Consider the following 24,655-nt stretch of genomic DNA (forward strand, 5'->3'; position numbering starts at 1 on the left):
CCCATCCCACGACCTCAGGTGAGACAATTAGCCAGTGGCTGTGTCCTGTCCGGTTCCATGATGATATTAACACTCCCCCGAAAAGTGTACTCTTCCCATCCACCCAGTCATTCCACAAACATTTGTTAGCACCTGCTGTGAGCCAGACAGTACAATGCACTAGGATGCACACATAAAATACAAAATCTCCAGCCTTGACAAGCTCAGTCCTTAGTTGGGAAACTTGCAACATGAGGTGTGCCAAAGCAGGTACCCCCACGTGGTGTGCAAGCCCAGAGCAGGGCCATCTGGAAAAGCTGGAGAGCCAAGGAAGGCGCCATGATGTGGTAACGCCTGGACCCATCCCTGACAGAAGGATAACATCCTCGGAAGCAGACGTTATGTCACCATTTCACATCTGAGTGGACTCAGGTCCAGAGAAAGGGAGGGACTGGCCCAGAGCTCAGGGGAGCTTGCATTAGGGTTGAGACAGACCTGAAGTCAAATCCAGGTGCAGGAGTTCCTGACTCTCACATCTCCTTGTACTTCTCCATCATAACTTTTGAGTCTAGGTTTCTGATTACTTGCAAGACTATCAGGTCAATGTTAGTCTCTCCCACTAAATGGCAGGCATTATGAAAGTGTAGACCACGTCTGTGCTGTTCATCATTTTAACCCCAGTGTCTGGCACACAGCCTGGCTCACAGTTAAGGCTTCTTATAAATTCAGCAGGGCTCTGGACACTCACATACACACAATATCATGCAGTTTTGCTGGAGGTATTTTACACAGCGGATCTTATGGGACTTGATAATGGTTTCTGTCAGTGAATGGAAACTTTTGGCCCCCACCTCCCCCTCCACCAGAGCTGTTACATGTTTTTCCTGCTAAAAAACAGTTCAAACATCTGATCCAGCCTAGCATTCTCTTTTTACAGGTGAGGAAACTGAGGGCCTAAAAGGAGATGGAGTTTGTCCAAGATCGCAAATTGAGCAAATGCCTTTCCCAGGCCTAGACCCCAGGTCCAGTGTGCAAAGAAGCTGGGCCTGGCTGCAGAGCCAGGCAGTTCCTTTCATTTCAACAGAAGACGATGCGGCAGGCCAGTGTCCAAAGTGTACAAGGTGTATGAAGGTAGGTAAGGCCAATAGCAGTGGACAAGGGTTATTATGCCTGCCCAGCACCCTTCCTACCTCTTCTGGCCACCTTCACTCTAATTTTCTGTAGAGAGCCACCCTTCCCCCACTTGGCATCTAGATGGGTTGACCCCACCTCCAGCTTTATTTCAGGAATGGACACGGGACCCTGGCCTGGCCTATCAAAGTATCCCCTCCTCCCCAGAATGGTGATTGGTTCAGAGATGTGAGCGGACAGTCCAATGACACTCACACCTGCACTTTTACTGGAAATATTGGGAAAGAGACTTGGGTCCTAGGCTTCCGGGTCATCTTGGCCACTTCATGGGAAGACTCTGTCTGAGAATGAAGCCAGCACAAAGGAAAGGAAAGCTGGCAGATTCCTGATGAAATCCTCTACGTTTCCAGATCCAGCTTTGCCCTACTTGGCAGTGTAAATGACACTGACATTGGGGCTTACAATAACTTGAGTTAGGGTTCCACCCATGGGTTTGTGCAGTGACACACATACAAGGAATGGAGTGGACAGTTGCATCCCAGCTTGTGCTGTGTGACAACCCCAGACCTGCCTGCTCTCTCACTCTCACTCCCATGAGCCTTGCTCTTTCACCTCCAGTGCCTTGACCCCTCTTTTCTCCAGTCCAAGCTTGAGCATCTCAGCCACTGGTTCCCAGTGCTTCTGCTTGCTCCTTGCTTTGACTTCTTTCACACCTGACCTTTGAGCCCAGAAGCCCAGGTCCAGCCTGCCTCTGCCTTCTCCAACATCTTGAGAAGGCTGCTGCATGTGGAGGGGGGCAATGACCCAGGGGCCCCGTGGAGCCACACGTTGTCATGGTCTCCAGGCTCAGCTGAGTGCTGAGAGTGTATCCTAACTAATGGGACATTGAATAATGGTCTGCAGTAATCAAACAGCATGGCACTGGCACAAGGACAGACATATAGACTAATGGAATAGAATAGACAGCCCAGAAATAAACCCTCAGTATATCAGCAAGAGTGCCAAGACCATTGAAAGGGGAAAGAGCTGAAACTTAATTCTTTTTTTTTTTTTTTTGTCGGCCATGCCACATGGCATGTGGGATCTTAGTTCGAACCTGTGTCCCCTGCAGTGGAAGCGCGGAGTCTTAACCACTGGACCGCCAGGGAAGTCCAGTAACTAAGTCTTGATTTGGTGACTTGAGGCTTAGCATAAGCCACCGCGTTTTGGGCCCATTGTCTTATTTTTAACAATTTCCCCCTTTTGACCAGTCTCTCAGCCTAAGGGATGCAATACAAATTGAAGGCATTAGCGCTATTCCCAGCTACCCCTCTGGAGGCCTCGCAGCTTCTGCTGACCCTCTGTGTGGTGCTCACAGGTTATGACGTCGGGTTCACGTTCTCTGTCAGTCTTTCTTTCGTTCTTTTTCTGATGTTTCAGGCGTAGGGAGATCATTTGCTTGGTGCTTAGTGGCTGCAAACATGCATTTAAAGCTCTTGAGAGAATACAACGCACAACAAAGATTATTACGATGATTACGAGCAGGATAATGCCCAGTGTCTGGGGTGCGCTTCAGAGCCATGATCCCCAAGATCCAAACCAATCAGAATCAAAATCAAAGAAAGTCCCTGTTGAAGGAGTCCCCTGTTTAAGCTAATGGGCTTAGTCCCTGGTCTTGTATTCCCACATTCTCGCACCCCTTTCTGATCGTTGCCAACCTCATTGGCATGCTTGTTATTTCAGCCCCAGGCTGATTTCTGGGGACAGAAGGAACACCTTAGAGGTGGTACAAGAAGACATAAAATTAAATAACGTTGCTGGCATCTTAGAGGTGGTACAAAGGCATAAAATTAAATAAAGTTGATCCACATAGTGAGAACTTTATTGCCTTTTTAATTCTAATTCAGTGAGTCTTAGGGGGTGGAGTGTGACTTTAACCCCTTTCTAACGCTTGCTAATCTCTCTTTTTATTAACGATCCTGATTCTGTGGTTCTCAGCTATTTATGGCAAGTGATAATGTTTTTCTGTGTAAGGGAGATACTTTTATTTATTTTTATTTTATTTATTTAAGTCAAACTTTTATTTATTTAAGTCAAACTTAAAGAACTTTTATTTATTTAAGTCAAACTTAAAGAAAAATTTAAGTCAAACTTAAAGAAAAATATGAAGTTGTAGGTGGTACCTGGATATTGCATGAATTATGAAGATGGTTCATATCACTGAGGTTGAAAAAAACCTGACATAAAACAAGGATCAGCTGGCAGGGAGCAGAGGGCCTGAGCAAGTCACCTCTCCTGGCCCTCTTCCCTCTACTGTAAAGTAGCGATAACAGCACCTCCTGGGATTATTAAAAGAATTCAGTGAGATCTTTTACAATGGGCTCAAGCACTGGGAGGGGCACAGAAAATGGCATCAGAGCTTTGGAACATAAAGACATGGGCTATTTCTCCCTTGGATATCTGCCTGCTGTGTGTGTGTCCTGCCCTTCGTGGTAATTTTGTCATGCTTTTCAAATGGAAACAGTACCCGAGGGCACTCACTGGAATTGCTTTGGAGCCCGAGGCAGGAAGTGGGGCTGGGGACGGGGTCAGGTTAGCCAGGGTGAGGCCTGTGCCTCCGATTGCAACCTTCTCTGCTGGGGAACAGTTTCCGTCCGTCTCAGCAGGCACATCCCACCGCAGTGGGGAAACCCGGCAGCAGATGCTGAGAAAGCAGCTGGAGCCTGCAGGTCCCCTGGGCTCCATCTGGACCATCGTCCCACTGGCGTCCCACTGGCGTCACATGGCAATGGGGTCAGAGGTCAGGGCAGCCTGGGCGAAAGCAGCAGGTCTGACCAGCGGACAGGCCGTGAGGCTATTTCCAGTGTAGGTCTTAGCTGTCAGACTCTGATTCTCTGACCAGGTGGGAGGGAGTTAGGAGCCCTTCACTGATTTAGTAAATGGGAAGAGACTCCAAGTAAATGTTTGTATTAGTTTCCTATGGCTGCAGTAACAAATTGCTACAAACTTAATGGCATAAAACAACACACAGGTATTCTCTTACAGTTCTGCAGGTCAGTGTCCAAAATGGGCCTCACTGGGCTAAAATCAAGGTGTGGGCAGGGCTGCGTTCCTGTCTGGAGGCCCTGGGGGAGCACCCACAGCCTGGGTTTTTCCAGCTTCTACAGGCTGCCCACCTTCCTGGACTTACGTTCTGCTTCTGCCTTTAAAAACAGTAACGGCCAGCAGCGTCTTCTCATGACGCCATCTCTGGTTCTGATCCTCCCGCCTCCCTCCTGTAACGACCCTGGTGACTACATCAGGCCCGCAGGATAATCCAGGGTGAGCTCCCCACCTCCCCCATCCCCGCCATCACAAGATCCTTAACTGAATCACACCTGCCAAGTCTCGTTACCATGGAGGGCAACACCATCACAGGTTCCAGGACACAGACATCTTTGGAGGCCACTGTTCTGCTGTGGCCAGGCTTCCCTCCAGGGGTCCCATTAGGGCCCAGACTGATTTCCCCAGGCTTTAGTCCAGTATCAGAGAGCACACTTTTCTATTGCCTGTCCTGGAAAAAATTCCAGGGTTTTCTCCGACTGTGCTAACTTGGGTCACACGCTCACTGCCAAACCAATGGTCATGGCTACTGGAATGGACCTGAGTCTCAGGCCCACCCCTAGAGCTAGCGTTCAGTCAGCCCCCATCGTGACCTGGAGGAAAGGAGTGTGAGACCTCCAAGGAGAGTTGAGGAGTCTTACAGAAGAAAAGGGAGGGGACGCCAACCACTGTAGAGCTTAAAGAGTTTGTATCCATATCCAGGTGGAAAGTGTGCTCCCAGGCACACAGCCAGCACGAGGTAGGGCCGTGATTTGAACCTGTGTGGGGCCAGTCCTTGCCAGGACACCAGCTCCCACCCTGCAGCTAACGGGGCATTAGCAGATCTGTTCAGTACTGGCAGTGCCATGGAGCACAGTGGTGGCCTGGGCGACAACCTCATCTGAGGTTAGTATGGGACATGTCGAGGAAGGTACGTGGTTAACACAATCACTGGCAAGGTAGATACCCTCAGAGAAAAAGGAAATTTCCATTTTACTCCTAAAAGAATCTTTAAAGCCAAACTCAAATCAAAGAGCAAAGTATAATAACTTCCTCTGAGCAAATTTATAATTAATCCTGGATTAATTGGCCTTAATGAAGTTGAATTAATTACTAGCTGTTCGTAAAGAACTTTGAACTACTTTCGTACAAAATGGCATTAAAGAAACAGAAAGGAACCAGCATTGCATTAACATTAAGAACAAATCCCCAATAATCGCAGTTCTGCAGGCTGTTCCCTGTCAGTCATTTCCCAGAGACAAGGCCCAGCCTTGGAACCCAGGCTGGGACCCAGGAGTCTGCTGCAGAGGATGGTGTCTTTGTGGGCTGGAGGTTTGGAGGTGGGTCCACTCAAGAAACAGTTATGGAGCCTTTGATGTGCCAGGCCGAGGGGAAGCAAAGATGTGTAAGGGGTCCTCAGCCTTCTGGGACAGGGGAGAGCACCAGGGCACCAGCCTGGTCTAAAGCAAACTCGCCTCACTGGGGTAGAAGCCAGGATAGGGACAAAGGACAAAGGAGGGGGCGTGATGTGACCTGCATTTTGCTGGCAACAGGGCTCCAGTTCCTACAGGGTGTCCCTCACACTCTCCCTGGCTCTTGGAGTGAGCTTATGACTCACACCTGCCTAGGCAGAGGTCTGTATTTCTCTGCTTGGTGCAGGGGCACAGCTGACCCCAGGATACAGTCTGAATCCGGCTGACTTTTCAGACAACTCAGAGCTGCCGTCTCCTTGGCACTTGTGGAGACAGGGCTAGACTCCAGGCTACTGCTGGGGCAGCACCTGTCTTGGAGCCAGCTGTGGTGTGAGTTGGAGACGGTAAGACCTGGCTTAAAGCCCCAACCCTGCCGCTGGTGAGCGTTTAGGTGTAAGTCGGGCCGGGTAACAGCTACAGCCCGCAGCCACAAGGCTCGGCGGCCTCACCAGGCAAAATCTCTCTCAGATTTCACATAGAAACACTCTCGTCTCTTGAAGAGCGGGAAGATGGGGCAATGTTGGGCTAGCATTCCTGCCTGGCGTCACTTGGCCAAAGCTGAGCCGTGGCTCCCCATCTGTGGCCACAGGACATGTGCTCTCCACCTCCACAGTCTCCACCACCCCGGGCACCTTAAACCCTGCTGATTACTCTCTGGCGAGTCACCTGCCTGGCCAGGGCAGACCTTTAAATTTGTGATCCGTGTTGTTGCCCGTGGGCGACACCTTTTCTGTGGGTGACATTTCAAGAGAATGAGCGTTGCGGGCCCTCCCCAGCACGCGCGCACTCACACGACCTTCTGCGTACAGTTTGGCGGCCCCCTGAGGCCAGGCTGACTGCCCGGGTCCGAGATTCTCCGAGCAGCCTTCCCAGGTTTCCCGCGCTGTCTCTTAGGCAGGACGGGCTCAGCTTCGCGGTCCGCCCTCCCTGCCCCGGGCCTGGTCTTCTCGGGGCCCGTAGTGGTCTGGTTCCGTCTTTACTCCCGGTTATTGTTCGCCCCCACCTCCGGGTCCCCCATGTCCTGCGGGGAAAGCGACCTGTCCCCGCGCGGTGGACAGAAGGCGCCGGGTGCCCAGAGGGCGCTCAGCTAGAGCCCGTGGAAACGAACGAACGAACGCGAGGACTGACGGAGGTCGGCCCCGGCGCCTGGCTCCCCGGCTCGGCAGACTGACCGCGCGGCCGGAAGCTTCAGCGCCGGAACGCGCGAGCTGGGCGCGGGCGGCGGGGGCCGGCTTAGCGGGCGGACCGCAGCGGCGGCATGGCGGGCCAGCGGGTGAACGTGAACGTGGGCGTCCTGGGCCACATCGACAGCGGCAAGACGGCGCTGGCGCGCGCGCTCAGCACCACAGCCTCCACCGCCGCCTTCGACAAGCAGCCGCAGAGCCGCGAGCGCGGCATCACGCTCGACCTGGGCTTCTCGTGCTTCTCGGTGCCGCTGCCCGCGCGCCTGCGGCCGGCGCCGCTGGGGGCCGAGCCCGAGCCCGAGCCCGAGCCCGGGGCCGAGCCGCGGCTGCAGGTCACGCTGGTCGACTGCCCCGGGCACGCCTCCCTCATCCGGACCATCATCGGCGGTGAGCGCGGGCGGGCGGGGGGTGCGGGGCTCGGACGCGCCGGGGCGGGGGCGCCCGCCGGGAAGTCTCTCGCGCCGCCCCGAAAACAGCGAAAGTGTTTTTTACCACATGCGTTCGTAATACACTGCGTTCGTAATAGACAAACAGGTTAGGGAAACTCAGAGACCCTGAAAGTGCCCAGAAGGCGTCCACTCGCTGTCTTTTGGTCTCCTGCCCATCTCCGGAGTCAGCCGCTGTCCCGTCCTGTGCCATTTCGGAGGAACTCCGTGTGCAGGCAGCGTTCCTGTGTATATGTCGACCCCTCCTTTTCTCGTTCTTTTTTTTTTTTCACAAAATGGTAACACCACTCTATTGAGTACTTCACTCAATACTCGGGCCTGCCCATTCGTACATATAAAGCAACATCATTCTTTTTAAAGGTCACATGAAATTCCGTTGTACACTTGCACCACCGTTTTCTGAATGTCTTAATGATGGACATTTATGTCGTTACTCATTTTTGCTAACGATGCTTCAGTGAGTTTTATAGAACAGACGTCTTTGGTGGGTGTGCTAGTGTGTCTGTAAGGAAAGACCCTAGAACTGAGATGCTGGGGCAGAGAGTCGTGGTGGGTACTGCCCAAAAGCCTTCGTGAGATGTACCATTTAATTAATTTAAATTATACAAGTAGTACATGAATACATTCTACTTCTGAAGAAATAGAACGTTACAAACCAGGCAGAAGGCCCCTAATTACCCCTCCCATCTCGCCAGAGGAAGCCACTAGTACACCTCTGTGGATTACTTTTCCACACCCATTTCAGTATACTTGACTCCATGGACAGGTGTTTTGTTTATATAGAAAAATGGTAGCACGTGGCACAAAGGGTGTATATATAGTTCAGAGACTCCTCACTGCTGACCCAGGGACCTGGTACCTCCCTGCTTTCCACTTCCTCCAGACCCTTCTGGTGGCATTCTCTGCACCCGCGAGTACGTATAGGAACACTTCTTGGTCAGATGGTTTTATCGGCCTGCTGGTGGACAGCTGCACTGGTTGCTCGCTGGGCATAGCGGGCCCTGCTGTATGATGAGTGTTGAGTACTTTCACCTTGTCACCTCCCGTCTGGTCCATGCTGCAGGCAGTCTGAGATCATTTCCCTGTTTTCAGGAGAGGAACCGGAGACTCGTAGAGGAGCAGGAACCTGCTTCGGTCCCCCGCCTCACATCTTCTACTCCGCCGTGTTCTAGCCACAGATGCATGTGAAGGGGCACGCGATCCTCTCTGCTCTCCCCTCCCCTTGTCACTGATTTCTGTTTGGTCACGTCCAGGTACATTTTAGGACACATTCTCAGAGCCAGTGTAGGTTGGAGGTTAAAAAATGGGAAGGCAGATTGGTGGTCTTTTCTTGTGACAGGTGTAGGGAGTGAAGGACACGCTTCTGGAGTCTGTGGTGAGGCCTGGCTTTCTCCCTCACTGACCTTCTGACCTCGGATGTGATTCTGGACTGTCCACACTCTGGCAGATCTCAACTGGCTTTGCTTTTCTTGCATGTTTGCCACTTCCCGGGCAAACGCTGCAGGGAGTGTGGTGGTTACTGTTCAGCCATCGAGGGGCTTGGGACTCGGGGAGGCTGCTAGGAAGTGGCCGACCCAGGGCTCTGCTTGACTCCAAAGCTGCCACTTCCCGGGTCACTGTACTCTGCCCTCCCCTTCCACGTGTACGTTCGTGGTGTTTCTTCATGGGACAGAAGGTTTCAGGCACCAAATTATAACGCCTCCAAGCATTTGACAAGTCCTTGGTTTAGACTGTAAATTGTTGAAGAAATGAAGAGGGATTTCTCTCCTGTCGTACGAACATTGCGGCTCTTACGCTTCTCTCGCCCCTGAGAGGGGAGACTCTCCTTGTCTTCTTACAGGTGTTAACATGTGACCTGAGCACATTGCAGTGGTGGGACCAGGGCTGCTACTCTTCTTCCTTCAATAGATGAGATTCCCACCCTCCACTCAGGGAAGTGAGAAGAAAAAGTGGCTTTTTTCTTTGGGGGGGAAAGGAGCTACATCTGAGTGTCTGCCAGGGTCCACACCTGTGGCTACAAACTTGCGTCTGTGCGATAATGCTGAGTGATGGGGGTGTAGGGGGGCATGGGCCCCACTCTTCTGATGAGAAAACTGAAGCTTGGAAAGTCAAGTTCCCTGGGCAGGCGTTGGGACCTGCTCTGCCGCCCCTGACCCGGGTCTGGTGAATCCCCTTTGTTATCCTCATGTTGCAGAGGCCACGTGTGTCTTCACTTGTCCTTCCTCTCCAGACTGTGGGCCCTCCCCTCCTCCCTCTGCTGACCCCCCACACGGTGGACAGTCTGCTCCTTTTATGGATGTCTTCAGATCAGGTCAGCCGTCAGCTGAAGACTGTCCGGGCACTCATTGCCCCCCCCAGTGACCCACGATCTGGCCTCTGCCCTCTCCTGAGCCTCATCCATGGCTCCTGACCTCCAGTCACACTGGCCTCCTCCTACTTACTGGATGGGCCAGTGTTGCACCTGCTGTGCCCTCCTCATTTAAGTCTCAGCTCGAGTGTCACCTCCTCGGAGAGGCCTCCTCTGACCTACTGGCCTAAAGTGTCCCCAGTTCTCTACCGTCATACCTCCTCATGTCCGTGTTTTGTTTCCTGCTAGCCCTTGGTGCTGTGTGATACGCGTGATGTGCTTGTTGATGGCCTCTGTCCTCCACGAGAGCATAGCAGGAATTGGGCCAGAGCCTGGCATGTAGGAGGCACTCGGAAGTCCCAAATGAATGAAGCTGGGGTTGGGGGGGTGGATCGAAAGTCACCAGCAGGGCCCTTCTGGGGGCTGACAGCAGAGCCAGGGGGAGAGTGCTGTGCGGTGTGCAGAGTGACTCATTAGGACTCTTTGCACAGCGGTGGCTTGCTTTGCGGGGCATGGTGGAGAAAGAAAAGCTTGCCCAGTGGCGGCACAGCCTGGGTGAGGCTCTGAGGCGTGAACCTGCTGTCTTGTCTGTTCCGAGCCAGGGGTAGCTGCCAGCATTTAGCAGCTGGAAATGGGCCTGGTGAGTGGGGAGAGGTGTGGAAGGTGAGGGCGGGATCGTGTAGAGAGATGGGTGGGGAGAGGTGTGGAAGGTGAGGGCGGGATCGTGTAGAGAGGTGAGTGGGGAGAGGTGTGGAAGGTGAGGGCGGGCTCATGTAGAGAGGTGGGTGGGGCTTAGGTCGGACCCACGGTGCAGATTTCTTCTAAGGGCCTTGGGATGCTTTTCTTTTTTTGCGGTACGCGGTCCTCTCAGTGTTGTGGCCTTTCCCGTTGCGGAGCACAGGCTCCGGACGCACAGGCCCAGCGGCCATGGCTCACGGGCCCAGCCGCTCCGCGGCATGTGGGATCTTCCCGGATCGGGGCACGAACCCATGTGCCATGCATCGGCAGGCGGACTCTCAACCACTGCGCCACCAGGGAAGCCCTTGGGATGCTTTTAAAGTAGGTTTGTGATGTGATGAGGCCGGAGCTTTAGAAAGAGGCAAGGTGGCTGAGCAGGGACTCCAGCTGGCAGCGCACCTGTGCCCGGATTGCTGGGAGGCGGGGCTGCCGCTGCAGTTCCCAGCTCACTGGCAGTGATTCAGACCCCTTGCTAAATGCCCTGTCCGAAGCAGAAGGAAATTAGAGTGACTGTCTGAGTTCCATGATGATAGCTCTAAAGTTTAGTGTATCTTAAAGCCAGCTCTCTTTAATTCCATCGCTCCCCCAAAATACTTTCATGTACAAAAAGATCATTTTTTTAACTTAGAGAAAATTGGGGTTTATCTCCTTGATCCCTGTGGCCTTAGGTAAAACTCCTAAGTGGTGCTGGGGGTTAATAGTGACAACAGTACTTAGCATGTATTTAGTGCCAGCATTGTGACTTTTTTTGTTTGTTTAACCCTCATAGCAATCCTGGGAGGTAAGAGGTGATACTCCCATGGGACGGGTGAAGAGGCAGAGGCTCAGGGAGGTTAGGGAACACAGATCAGAAGGGTCAGAGCTCGTCTGAACCCACGCTGATCTGCCCTTGGAGCAGTGGCATTCTCAGTGTGAGTGGACAAGGGGGCCCGTCCGCTCCAGGCCCTCTGATAGTGTTTCTGGGCAGTATTTTTCTCTGATGTGTTTTAGAGTATAAATCTTTCAGGGTTAGAACTTCAAAAAGATTCAGTAATGTATGTTTTAAAGACTTGGGTGGGGGTGAGGGACTTGGACCCATCCTCAATCTCACGCTGGCAGGAGGGACGAGGTCTGAAAAATGCTGGTACCTTGGCTTGGCAATTTATAGTCCTCTGGAGGCTGCCACGATTAACAGTGCATTGTCTCCCCGTCTTTTGTTCCTGTGGTTAATGAACAGCAGCTCTTTTGCCACGACTGTCACCCTGATCGCTAGCCTCCTGTGCGCCCCCCCACGCCCCTCCGTTTAAGCGGTGCTTCCTGCCAGGTTTGGGCCCTCTCTGGACCCCCCTGGCTGGAGCTGCTGATCTACCACAGCCTCGCAAGTGTGACTCAGGGCTCCTAGCCTTGGAGGTCAGTCGGCAGCCCTGGGGGTGCCTGTCTCTGCGGCCTGGGAGGGAGCATTCTTTATGACACTTAAGCTGCTTCCCCTTCTCTGTTTTTCCAACTCTGTGCACGTGTGACAGCGTGGAGAAGCACGGTCCCTTTGGCCGTTTTATCCAAGAGTGCACCTGCAGTCTGTCTGAGATGCTCTCTCTGGACCCATGAGACAGGTTCATGTGCGGACGACCGTGTGTTTTCCACCCGGTTTTTACACTGCTCTTTGGGCGTCTGCGCGTAGTCCCCAGCAGGCGGCGTGGCCCAAGCAGAAACGACAAACCGAAGGCCTGGCCACCCCAGGAATATGGGTGTTTTTCTGATGCAAAACCAACTAAACAAACAAAAAAGACACTCTGGTTTTCTTAGCTCCTAGTCTTTTAATGAATCTGTCCAGAAATGCATTGTGTTGGGCTTCCCTGGTGGCGCAGTGGTTGAGAGTCCGCCTGCCGATGCAGAGGACACGGGTTCATGCCCCGGTCCTGGAAGATCCCACATGCCGTGGAGCGGCTGGGCCCGTGAGCCATGGCCGCTGAGCCTGCGCATCCGGAGCCTGTGCTCCACAACGGGAGAGGCCACAACAGTGAGAGGCCCGCGTACCACAAAAACAAAAACAAAAACAGAAATGCATTGTGTTATGTTATGGTATCGTACGTTTGTCCTAAAATATTGAGGCATATTTAAAGGCGTTGATGTAAGTGGAAATGCTTCTTTAGCCCTAGCGTCTTTAGCTCCTAGAATCTGTTGGGTCTTCATTTCCTTTTCCTCAGTGCGCACCTGGCCAGGACCCCCTCTCCTTCCAAGCTCAGCGCCCTCAGCGTCTCCAGGAAATGCAAGTCCAGCTCCGTCTGCGGCAATTTCTCTGCCCCTGGATAGTGGGTGACTGCTTGGGTTTGGGTGACAGTGTGGGAGGAGCGTAACATCAGAGCCGCGGCCTTGAGTTTAAATGAATGCAGAATATTTGAGTAGGAACCAACAAGAAAGAACAGTGGAAGCAGGTAGTCATATTTCATTCTGTTGGGGTACATTCTTCTTCTCGTGGGGCTTGCCCTTGAGAACAAAACATATCAAATGTTAAATCAAAGAATATTTTGCAGTCATGCTAAGAATAGAAAATAATGCAGACTTGCCTTGATGAGACGAATATTTTGCTGGAAGGTTATAATCAAAGTCAGAAGGAAATCATAGCCACAGCTTTCGGTAAAGCTGTAATCATTTAAAATTAATTGCTTTTAAACTTTTCACTTAGCATCGCCTTTGTGGCTCTTGGGTTTTTCTTCAGAATCACTCCATCCAGGTTGGAATAAGATTTGGGCAGGCGCCCCAGGAACCAACCGGTAAATTAAGCCCTGAGATCTATTCCCCGCTCTCTCATCCTTGCATTGGCCAGGGCCTGGACCAGGCTGGGCCCGAGTCTCCGTCTGACCAGCAGGCCTTCGAGGCCGTGCTGCGCGGGGTGACAGAGATGACGGTCTCTGGAGCTCTGGGTCACCTGAGGTGACCAGGAGGTGTTCTACCTGTTGTTCCCGCTAGTCTGGAGGCCTCTGTGTGGCTCTAGGGCCAGTCCAGAGCCAGGCACAGAGTGGACAGTCAAGGCTGTTTTTAAACATTTGTATTGAGATATAATTCACATCCATAAAATTTGCCCATTTCAAGTGCACGCTTAAGTGTTTTCATCCTCTTCACAGAGTTGTGTAGCCAGTGCCACAGTCTAAGTTCCATCACTGCGAAAAGAAACCCCACAGCCATTAGCAGTCCTGCACCTTCTCCCTGACCCCAGGCCTGGCAACCTCTAATCTACTCAGTGTCTCTGCCCATGTGCCCATTCTGGACATTTCGTATAAATGGAATCATACAATATGTGGCCTTCTGTGTCTGGCTTCCAAGGTTCATCCATGTTATAGCGTGACCTATACTTCATTCCTTTTTAAAAAATCTATTATTTTTAATTGTGGTAAAGTACATATTTCATAAAATGTACCATCTTAACCATTTTTAAGTTTATGGTTCAGTGGCCTCCATCTCTAGAACTCTTTTTATCTTACAAAAGCTAAACTCTGTGCCCATTAAACTCCCCTTTCCCTTCCCCCATCATTCCTTTTTTATGGCCAAAGAGTATCCATTATATGGATGGATCACTTTTTTAAAATCCGTTATCAGTTGAAGGACATTTGCGTTGTTTTCACTTTTTGACTCTTATGAATAATCCTGCCGTGGACGTTTGTGTTCAAGTCTCTGTGTGGACGCACGTTTCCATTCACTTGGGTTTATCCGTAGGAGTGGAATTGGTGGGTCAGAGGGTAACGCTGTGTCTGCTTTTTGAGGAACTGCCAGACTGTTTTCCATAGCAGCTGCACTGCTTTGCTTCCCACCGGCAGTGTAGGAGGAGGGTCTGATGTCTTCACTGCCTTGCCAGCACTTGTTGCTGTCTTTTTGTTTGTACCTGCTCTATGTGTGGGATGTGATATCTCATTGTCGCTGTAACTTTCATTTCCTTGATATTTTCTTGTGCCATTTGTATATCTTCTTTGGAGAACTGTGTATTCAGATCCTATGCCCTTTTTTTTAGTTGGGTTATTTGGCTTTTATTATTGAGTTGTAAGGGTTCGTTATGTATTCTGAATACCAGTCCTTTATTAGGTATATGATTTGCAAATATTTTCTCCCATTCTGTGGATTATCTTTACTCAGTAATAGTTGAATTAAATAAATGAACACATTTTGAGAGGATTAGGTGTGCCCGACACATTATTTAGGCTGTGGTGGGTGTGTAGGAGGCGCCATTTGCTTGTTTCTGGAAGGCCTTTAGGGCACCTCCTGACCTCTTCCTAGACCTGCCCACTCCTGTCCTTAGTGCCGACAGGAGGCGGCCCATCCTGTCTGCCCACCCCTGGGAGGGTCTCGTCCCACACTAGGGTCTTGTGCAGATATGTTTTGATGGCCCATATGCTAAAGTCTCTTTATTTTATTTTATTTTTAAAATTGATTTAATTAATTTATTTTTGGCTGCGTTAGGTCTTCGTTGCTGCTCGTGGGCTTTCTCTAGTTGCGGCGAGCGAGGGCTACTCTTTGTTGCGGTGCACGGGCTTCTCACTGCAATGGCTTCTCTTGTTGCGGAGCACGGGCTCTAGGTGTGTGGGCTTCAGTGGCTGCAGCACACAGGCTCAGTAGTTGTGGCTCACGGGCTCCAGAGCGCAGGCTCAGTAGTTGTAGCACACAGGCTTAGTTCCAGCGCGGCATGTGGGATCTTCCCGGACAAGGGCTTGAACCCGTGTCCCCTGCATTGGCAGGCGGACTCTCAACCACTGTGCCACCAGGGAAGCCCAAAAGTCTTTTTTTTTTTTTTTTTTTTTTTTTTTTTTGCGGTACGCGGGCCTCTCACTGTTGTGGCCTCTCCCGTTGCGGAGCACAGGCTCCGGATGCGCAGGCTCAGCGGCCATGGCTCACGGGCCCAGCCGCTCCGCGGCATGTGGGATCTTCCCGGACCGGGGCACGAACCCGTGTCCCCTGCATCGGCAGGCGGACTCTCAACCACTGCGCCACCAGGGAAGCCCCCAAAAGTCTTTTTTTAAAAATTCATTGCCAGCGTTTAAAAATTGGCAGATTTCATAAAACGACCCAGAAGTTCAGTGCTTCGGGTGTGGGCAGGTGAGCAGCTGAACTGCAGAGTCCGCGGGGCCCGGAGCCCAGGAGCTTGGGGAGCCTCCTGTCAGGGGAGGGCGGGTGCGTTTTCAGCTGGGAGATCCTTCGGGTGCTTTTAAAGAGTCTGAGGAGAGGACCTGGGACAGAGGTCTAGGGCCACTGGAGGCAGGAGGGGGACACCGCCAGGAGGGAGAGTGTGGCTCTGGGGGTGCCGATGCAGGAATGCCCCGTGGAGGGCCGGAGGAGGGGCGTGTTTCCCTCTACACTCAGGGCGCCGCCCACAGAAGGGAGGCTGCGGAGGCCAGGAGCCGGCCCCAGGTCACGTGCCGGCGGCCTGGCTGCCCAAGCTGCCGTGGCGCCTCAGCCTGCACCTGCTTTGGTGGGAGCCCAGCTCCTGAGCAGCACTTTCTGTGTAAGCCAGTCTGTCAAACACAGAGACTTCCGCCTCCTTTCTCCCCTGGATTATTGGAGTTTTGTGTTTTGTTAATTGGGTCTTTTATTTTCTTACGCTTTGTGATTAGGCTTCTGCTGCTTTGAAGTGGCTGTGGCTGCATGGGGAAGGGGACTTAGTTAACGTGGGTGATCCGCTCTTGGCAGGAGAAGAAACAAGTTTTGCTGTTGAGAGAGAAGTTGACTTTCCCTCTTGCCGTATCTCTTGTGTTACGACGATGCCTCTCTTGTCTTGGGGCCTTCAAGAAGACTAGAATAATTTCCTTTGTCGCTAACCTACTTCCCGAGGATATTTATTTGGTGGCATGCACAGGTGCTACCTAAAGATAAACCTGACTTTTTCCTTTTAAAATCAGTGCTTGGAATTGCCAGCATTGACCTGCTTGGCCTCTGGAGCCGGCCTTGCTTGGCCACGGGGCTCCACACTTTGCTGTGGGGTTCCGCAGGTGGCTTAAAGCTCCAGGAGTGGGTGGCTCGGCCTTGGTCACCTGATGCTGGGACGAGGGCTCTGCCTTCCGGTTGTACTGCGGGGTGGCACTTACTCTGCTCGGGGTCATTTCCAGGTGAATTTCAGGACCTCATGCCCTAGGCACCCAAGACCCTCCTGTGTGTGTGTGTGTGTGTGTGTGTGTGTGTGTGTGTGTGTGTGTGTGTGTGTGTGTGTGTGTGTGTGTGTGTGTATGGGTGTGCGTGTGTGTGTCTGTCCCCAGCGTTCCCTGCTCTCTAAAATGATGATCTGTTCAGAGACGGTCCTCAGAGCATCTGCTCTAGAGAAAAAAGACTTTCTGTAAGCCGGGCTCCATTTCCTGAGCGCTTGGTGCTTGGAGCCCGTGGACGGGCAGAGCACGGGAGGCTGGGAGAAAGCTGCGGGTCACCACTGGCGTCGGCCTGGCTGGGGAGGGCTGGTACACGCTGGCTGCGAGCGACAGTGTTTGAAAAGTCTGTGCAGAGCTTTCCCAGCGCCACGCAGAAGGATCCTCTGTGCTGGTGGGAGTGTCTTCCAGCGGCGCAGCCCAGGGTGGCAGCCACGTAACCGAGGAACTGAAACTGTAATTTGATTTTAGTTAAGTCACATTTCAGTAGGCAGCTCTCGACCTGCTATCCAAGTGCCTGCTGGGCTGGCTTCTTCATCAGTGAGCCCACAGGCCCCCAGACTCCACGCTTCAAGACCCCATCCCCACCCCCGCTTGGCAGTAAGTGCCCACAGTGGGGCAGGCCAGCCACGCGGTCCCCAGCGTGTCCTCCTTCGCCCTCACGGACTCCTTACAGACTCTTGCCTGTCCTTCGCCTCCTCTGCCCATCACCACAGCTGCTCCTTGGACAGGCCTCTGCCCACTCTGCACTGGGCGAGCACGACCTGCCTGCAGTGTCTCGATTCCAGCCCCCTCTTGAAACTGCCCTCCCCTCTGTGGCCCAGAACTCTTTCTAAACGGCTAATGTGGTTATTTGACTCCCCTGTCTAAAAGTCTTCCTTTGCTCTCTGTTGGCATAAAGGCTAAACTCCGCATAGGCTGACAGGGCACTTCCTGATGGGTCGGTGTCTCTGTGTCGCTCAGGACTCCAGGCTTAACGAGCTGCCTGCAGGTCTCTGGACAGACAGACCGGGGTCTCTCATGGTGTCCTCTGGCTACACCACGTCTCTGGGAAGCCTCACCGTTGGCCCTCCCCAGCCTCGACCAGGTGAGGGTCTGTACCATCCCACAGGGCCCCCGGACCCCTTGTCCTCCCATCTGTTGTCATTGCATTTACTCGACCTGACCCCTTTGAGGATGGGGTCCTGCTGTCATCCGACTCCAGGACCAAGGGCAGGGCCTCGGTGCAGGCATGCAGCATGGACGAGTGAGTGAATGAATGAGTGGGTGACAGGTCGTTTCCCTCTGCCCGCGGCCAGCATCCAGCCTCCTGTGGGGCTTCAAGCCACCGGCCGGCCACACAGGGTTCACAGCCGAGCAAGCCTGCCTGGAGGTTAGACAAGTTAATCTTTCAGTGGAAATTCAATCCTCATATTTCATTTTCAGGCCACTTTGCGTAGCAAAGTAGTTTAACTCAGAGCAGATTTCTGCTGTGCTGATGGTTAATTTCATGGCCCACAGAGGGTCAGCACACTGATGCTGGGGACACGGCGACCCCGTGCAGCTCACCGCACACGGCGAGGGCCCGCAGCCCTGTTGTTTTAGAGAAGCAGTTTTCAAACATCCTTCAGTGGGCTGATTTTGAGTTAACAGGGGTGACCTTTTCAAGAGCATTTTTAAAAGCTATAACATAGATCCCTCCCAGACCGTATATTTTCCTTTCTCCACGCAGTTCAAAGGGGCTGAGTTGTCTCACAGGTTTTTGCAGGCAATCTTCAGCTTGACCCTGGTTGTTTAAATCTGCCGGAGGAAATTTGAACAAACTTGTACTTTGGTAATTCTTCTGCCTCTGTGAACCTTTAACCTTAAGGTTTCTTTCAGAGCCTGGGGCTGCATTGTCACCAGCCGTCCCTGCTGGGGCTCTCAAAGGCCATTGTTTAGCGCGTCTGTTTTCACTTTGCTACTGGAGTTCTCTGGAGGAAGGGTATTAATTCAGACCTGATCTGAGACAGGACGAGGACTTCTAAACTTGCCCCGGAGCTTGGGGACTGGGAAATGAGCATAATGTGAGCCTGTGGCCCGGCACGGTGTCCTGCAAGCAGCCTGTGAAGCTGAGGGGAGGAGGCCCTCCAGAGGCGGGCTGGCGTGGTAGCTTCCAGCAGGTGACCCAGCTCAGCCAGGTCTTGTCGGACCACATGACCAGAAGTGGCTGCTGTCCCTGGTGGCCAAGCCTGGGGTCCGAGTCCCTACTGAATGTAGACTTCCTGGAGCACCAAGTTCTTTGGAACCCGGGAGGCTGGACATGAACTCGGGGTCCACACACCCTTACAGAGCCCTCGTGTGATGAGATGCTCCGGGGGAAAGAGAACAGGCTCCCCAGGCCAGAGGGCACAGGCTGGACACTGGGCCTGCCAGTTTCTCCATCGAGTTCTCCATGTGTTTCCCCAAAGGAAAGCTCAGAGACCCCGAAAGTGTGTGATGCCACGGTCCTGGCATCAGGGGTGCTGTAGCGTCTGAGATGGACTCTGCCCACCCCTCTCCTGACACCTGTCTCCTGGTGGCTCCTGGTTCGTTCTGCCACCTGCTCTTTGCAGTAAGGTTGGGTGCTGTTTGCATAGGTTAGCCTGGGTCCTTGGCTGTCTTTCCCTTCTCTTCCCAGGATTCTTAGTGTCCTGAAATCTAGCTAGGTGACCTAATTCTGTAAGATCAGACGTTGCAGAAGGAAAGGCATGTCGATGCATTCATTCATTCATTCATTCTGCAAACCCTGACCCACCTACTGCACGCTAGGAGCAGGGTTTACGTGGGTGAGCCGGGCAGAAGTGGAGCGCAGTGTGCATCGTGGAGGAGGCGGGTGTTACAGAAGTGAGCAGCAGCACGCAGCACGCAGTTGTGAGCGTGCTGGGAAGGACAAGGTGGGACGCCCGCAGAGGGAGTAGCACGTGGCAGGGGTTTGAGGTAGGAGATGGTCAGGCTGCTCCACACATGAGAGGCTCAGTCTGGCTGACCGTGTCAGAGCCAGGGTCCACAGAAGGAATCTGCCGTGGGGCTGGCGTGTCTGGACGGATATATATATGTAGAGTCTGTCCATCTTGGCTTTGCTGGAGGTTAAAGCAGCTGCATGCCCTGTGGTTCTGATAGGGAGACAGAGAACGGGAGGGAGGGCCGCAGCCAGCCTCCTGTCTGGCCTCCGCAAGGCCGTCCTGTCGGCTTCATGCACCTGAGCCCTGTTTCTGGTCTTGGACCCCCGTTTTCTTCCCGTGCTAGAGGAAGGGGCTGACGTGGAAACAGGAGGCGGCAGGTAACCCTGGCATAACGTGAGCTGGACAGCTGTCACGACTCTGGGGCCGTGGCTGGCCGTTTAACACTGGCCCTTTGACCACCTGTGGTTCACACGTTCCCAAACCACTGAGCCAAGCTCTGGGCGTCACAGCTGGTATGTAAAGGAGCTGAAGTCGCTGGCACCCAGCCCACCTCCTGACTCCTGGCCGCAGGCATGCAGACACTCCCGAAACATTCTCTCGTCCCTGTTCCTTCCGGGGTGCCCACTGGGTTGAAGGTAATGCACTGGGGGCAGATTTTGCCTTTTCTTGCCCAGAAATGAGTTTGGCATGAGATTTGGCCCATCCTGGCTTGTGCCCGGAAGGGTGGAAGAGTGGGTGCAGCATCTGGGTGGCTCATAGTTCGGAACAGAACTGGAAGACTCACTCAGAGAAGGCCAGGGCTTCCCCTGGAGGTTCCTGCCAAGTAGGCCTGGCCTCAGACTGGACTGGATCTTTGCCTTTGCTCTTGTCATTTTACATCCTTTGAGGCTCTCTTGCGATGCCAGGTTGGTCTTCTGGGCATGGAGCCCTGTCCCCAGGTTGCAGGTAACCCTGCAGGTCGGGGCTCCTCAGAAAGAAGAGGAACCACAACTGATCTTTCGGTGTTCCTCTGAGAAACAGCAACGTGGGTTCCCTCTGCCTTTTTTTTTTTCCTTCTGAAGTCAAATGGAATCTTCTCCTGGCAAATATTTCCTAGATAAAAAAAAGTACTGTATACTGTTATTGTAGATTTATTAGTCAATTCTAAAAGTTTTTTAAAGTAGGCGAAAAGAAAACTTGCCATGGTAACCAGTAAAGTTTTTTTAATTAACTATTTGTTTTTATTTTGGCTGCACCAGGTCTTAGTTGCGGCATGTGGATTCTTAGTTGCGGCATGCATGCAGGATCTAGTTCCCCGACTGGGGCTCGAACCTGGGCCCCCTGCATTGGGAGGGCGGAGTCTTACCCACTGGACTGCCAGGGAAGTCCTGAGGAATGAATCTTTTCTAGGAAAGATAAGAGTCAGTTATTTTGGGTCTGATTTCTTCAGCTGAATCTTTCCCTCTTCCTCTTACCTCATGGTCTGTCCCGGAAGGCAGTCTGGGGACACTGTGGCAAGCACCCTGGACACAGATGTGTGTCATCCTTTCCCAACACCCCTCTGGGCCGCGGAGAGGCAGCTGTACGCCTGCCTGCGAGCCGTCCACGGGTGCTGGGTGGAAACGTCTCCGCGCCGACTCGGCACTCTGCAGTGCACAAGAGGGCAGTGTTTGCTTGCGGTCCTGGATGGAGATGATCACTGTGGAGGGTAACAGGTCAACAGAGTTAGAATGACCTCGGGCTTTTCCAAGACAAAATAAACCATAAGCTGCAGCCAGGGTGGCGTCCCATATACGCCTTTAAGTGGTGACCCCTCCAGAAAAGAGCTGCTCGCTATCTTTTTTTTTTCCTTAAAAAGAAAAATATTGTTTCTTTCAGTGTTCGTTTTTTATTTTTTTAATCAATGGAAGTATCGTTTGCAGCCTTGTACCTACAGTGGCAGAGGTTAAAGAGTGTTGCGAAAGCAAAACAAATGCCTTCCAATTAAAAACGATACGGGAAGATTTCTGTTTGAAGCAAGGGGTCAAATGTGTATTCTCCCCTTTTCACATCATCAGATTATGTGACTTAACTTTGAAAGCGTCTGAAGATGTGGGCCCGGCTGTCAGCCCTCTCCACTCAGTTTGCTCTCGCTTTGTGAGCCCACGGTGCTAACCAAAGCAGGGCGTCTCCAGGAGAAGATGGTGGCCCCCCGCCTCCCGGAGGGACAGGGTCCCACCGAGCGGAACCATTTCTGCGCTTGTATGAGGACTTGCCTGTTTCCAGCTCTTAGGTGGTGTTTTCCGGGAGCGGTTTTCAAAGGCTGAAAGTCACGTATTGGTGCACGGCCCCTCCCCCCACCATATCCCCCACCCCAGACTCAGAATCTCAAACCCTCTTTGTTCCCGCCCGACCTGGAAGCACTGGTTTTGGGTGCCTCCAGGATGTGAACACCCCAAGCAAGGCCCAGCACCCCAAGGCAGCAGGTGGAGGTGGAGCTCAGGTGTGGCCCAACCTGGCTCTGGGCAGCCCAGCGCAAGGCCACTTTTCTAACTGAGCCTGTTACACCTGAACCGCAGGTGATTACCTCACTCAGGTGGCTGTATCAGAGGAGCCGTCTGCAGAGCTTCCGGCACACGCTTGGGATGGTTGTGATGACGTTGACCCCTGTGCCCCGACCGTGAGAAGCATACGGGGTGCAGGTTGTTGACGTGAGGCCAGAGGCGCGGACGCGGACGGCTGTTCGGTGATGTGCCGCTCGGCCCCTCTGAGCACGTGCGGCGGGGGTGGAGTCTGGGCGGGGAATGCCACGCCGCCGCCCAGTCCTCTGCCCTCCGACGACGGCGGCCGACAGCCGTCCAGGGGGAAAGCTGGGATCCCAGACTCAGCCCGTGTGAGACCACACGTCTTCTAATCTTTCCTAGTCGCAACGCAAATCTTCCAAGGTTAGTGCATCTACAAGATAGACGCCGCGTGCGCGGTGGGTATGTTAGCACGTGTGACACCCTCGCCGTCATTAATTGAACAGTGGCCTCTGATACAGAATTTGAGTTTAACACTACCAGTGCGGAGAGCCATGGGTGGCCTTCTCGTTTGCTTCCCTGTGAAGCCCCTGTCCTGGCTTTTATTAGAAGGGTCTGCGTAGGAAAGGAAGCCTGAGCTGAGGCTTTCAAAAGACGCTCATGCCATGTTTTTCCAGGAACGTAATTTCTGAAAAATGCCAGAACCCTCAATTTCCAAAGGAGCCTGGTTTGTAAGGGGAATGAAAAGTTGTTTCTGCGTGTGGATTCTGAGTTGTTTTCCATCTTCGCTGCCCGAGGCAGGGTTGGCAAGCGGGGCACGGGACAGATGTTCCTTGGTAGTAATTTCCAGGCAGATTCTTGAATGCCTCGTATACTCTGGGTCACCGTCAGCTCATAATGGAGCAAGATTGAGCGAGAATTCCTGCAATGAGAGACGTGAACGGCACACCGGAGAGATATGATGGCGCAGATAGGGGCATTCTGTGAGAAAATATTTCCTGTGCTATCTGTAAAATTCAGATTGAATAACCATTCTGAAGTGCTCCCTTTTAAAAGAGTTCCTTCCACAAGCATTGCAGGCTGAGTAAATACTAATAATTTTTATTTCCCTCTCCTTATCGGTCCCCTTACTGAAATGTTCCTGCACAGCCTATCTGGTCTTTTCAAGTGAACATCAAATGATTAGTGTCAGCCTCCAATTTGAATTATGATCCGCATTTCAAAACACAAACTGCTGCTTCGCTTCTGCCTTTGGAGGCAATTATCAATATTTACCAATACTGGGGAAGGGCTGGAGAGGGAGGGTATGCTGCTGAAGCGTGGCCCCAGACGCAGAGGCACGGGGATGTGTGTGCCCACATGTGCAGGGGGCACAGGGCCTTCCCCGGGCGCCCACCCGCCGCCTCTCAGGTGGGTGAGGGGTTGTGTGGCCCCGGGGACTCAGAGGAGGTTGGGAAAGCCATTCCCGACGCCAGTAGGAAATGCCCGCTCTGGCCTCTGCTCTCCGAGGCCCTCCCCTCTCTTTCCTGGGGACTGCCCAGCGTGCCTGGTGGGGTGCCCTGGGGGGGAAGGGCTGCTCTGAGACTACATGGGCCTGAGGCCACCCCACGGCCTAGAAGGCAGACACACGGGAGCAGAGTGTGCTGACGTCCCCCCTAAAATACGTTTATGACTCTTACCTCCACGTTGCATCCCAAGTATACTAGGCGGCCTTCTCTTATATCTTAGTAGACATTCAATTCAGCTTTGAATAATTCCAGTTTTTGCAGTTTTATGTTTGTATTTTGGAGCCAGTAAACCTTTTAAGTTTGCAAACACTTTAAACTTCAGTACTTTGCTTGTCGTGTCTGATTAATGGTGCCTTTGGGAAGTCTAGAGCTGGTTTCGACTTTGCCCTGCGGGACTTCCCTTAGAGTCAGGAGGCTGCAGGCAGTGGGCCCCGGCTCTGGGCTTGGAGAGACTGAAGTGGGAGTTTCGGCTCTTCTCGTAGCTTATTGCATGACTGCGGATGCTTTGCCTTTCTGAACCTTAGTTTCCTCACCTGTTTAAAAAAGGAGTAATACCTTTTCTATGGGGTTTGCCGTTGGGATCCGCAGTGGTAACGGTGATGTGGTCAGCGGCGGCCCAGGTGCCCGCAGACCAGCACTGAGGGTCTGCACAGGATGTCCCGCTTCTGAGGGCTCGGGAGGGGCGAACACCCCCTTCCCTCAGCGTTGCAGACAGCAGGAGCAAGCACTGAAATTATGCAAGAGCTATGTTTCAAAGAAGGGAATGAAATTCTTGAATTTTTTAAGGCAAAGAAGGGGAGGGAAAAAATAGATTCATTGTTTTCCTTGGCTGGTCCACAGGATGCGAGACAAAGGTGGCCTCCCTCCTGTCTAATGGCATCATCGGCCTTCTTTCTTTCTCTTCCTCTTTTTCTTTTCCCCCTCCTCCACCTCCCCCCTTCCTACTTGTTCTGCAACAAAACCCCCCTTTTCTCCAAGTCGGGCTCAGGTTCTGGCCTGGGATTAAGTCTCATGCTGTGGAGATGCTGTAAGGCTGGGACTGTTTCCTCTTTTGTGGTCTCTGGGCTCCTGGTCAGCGTTTCCTGTTTCGTTCGAAGGGAGGGGCCAGGGCCTGGCCCCGTGGCTAGTTTTGGGTCTTGTGAGGAGGTGGTAAAGAGGGGTTGTGGCTCCCGGTTCTGGGGAGTGTGCTGTGCTGTCCCTTTGTCGTCCAGCCAAGTCAGTGGGATGGTGACAGGCTGAGCTCGGCCTGAGCCAGAGTTGGAGGGAAATGGATGTGGATGGAAACTGCAGGCGGACCGCTGGGTCAAGC

At 52.8% G+C, this 24,655-nt stretch overlaps 1 protein-coding gene across 7 annotated transcripts in view; it reads left to right on the forward strand.

The window, feature by feature from the left end:
* The first annotated feature begins 6,893 nt into the window (after positions 1 to 6,893).
* The window catches only part of EEFSEC (eukaryotic elongation factor, selenocysteine-tRNA specific), a 195,495-nt gene continuing 177,733 nt past the window's right edge, over positions 6,894 to 24,655 (forward strand). For all 7 annotated transcript variants that reach the window (XR_009542668.1, XR_009542669.1, XR_009542671.1 and 4 more), the window contains exon 1: positions 6,894 to 7,213. Coding sequence is in view for 1 of the 7 variants with exons in the window: in XM_060161003.1 (XP_060016986.1) it covers positions 6,901 to 7,213 (313 nt within the window). In the remaining 6 variants the exon portion in view is untranslated. The remainder of the gene's footprint in view (positions 7,214 to 24,655) is intronic.

This window comes from Lagenorhynchus albirostris, chromosome 10 (assembly GCF_949774975.1).
Source record: "Lagenorhynchus albirostris chromosome 10, mLagAlb1.1, whole genome shotgun sequence".
Taxonomy (NCBI): Eukaryota; Metazoa; Chordata; class Mammalia; order Artiodactyla; family Delphinidae; genus Lagenorhynchus; species Lagenorhynchus albirostris.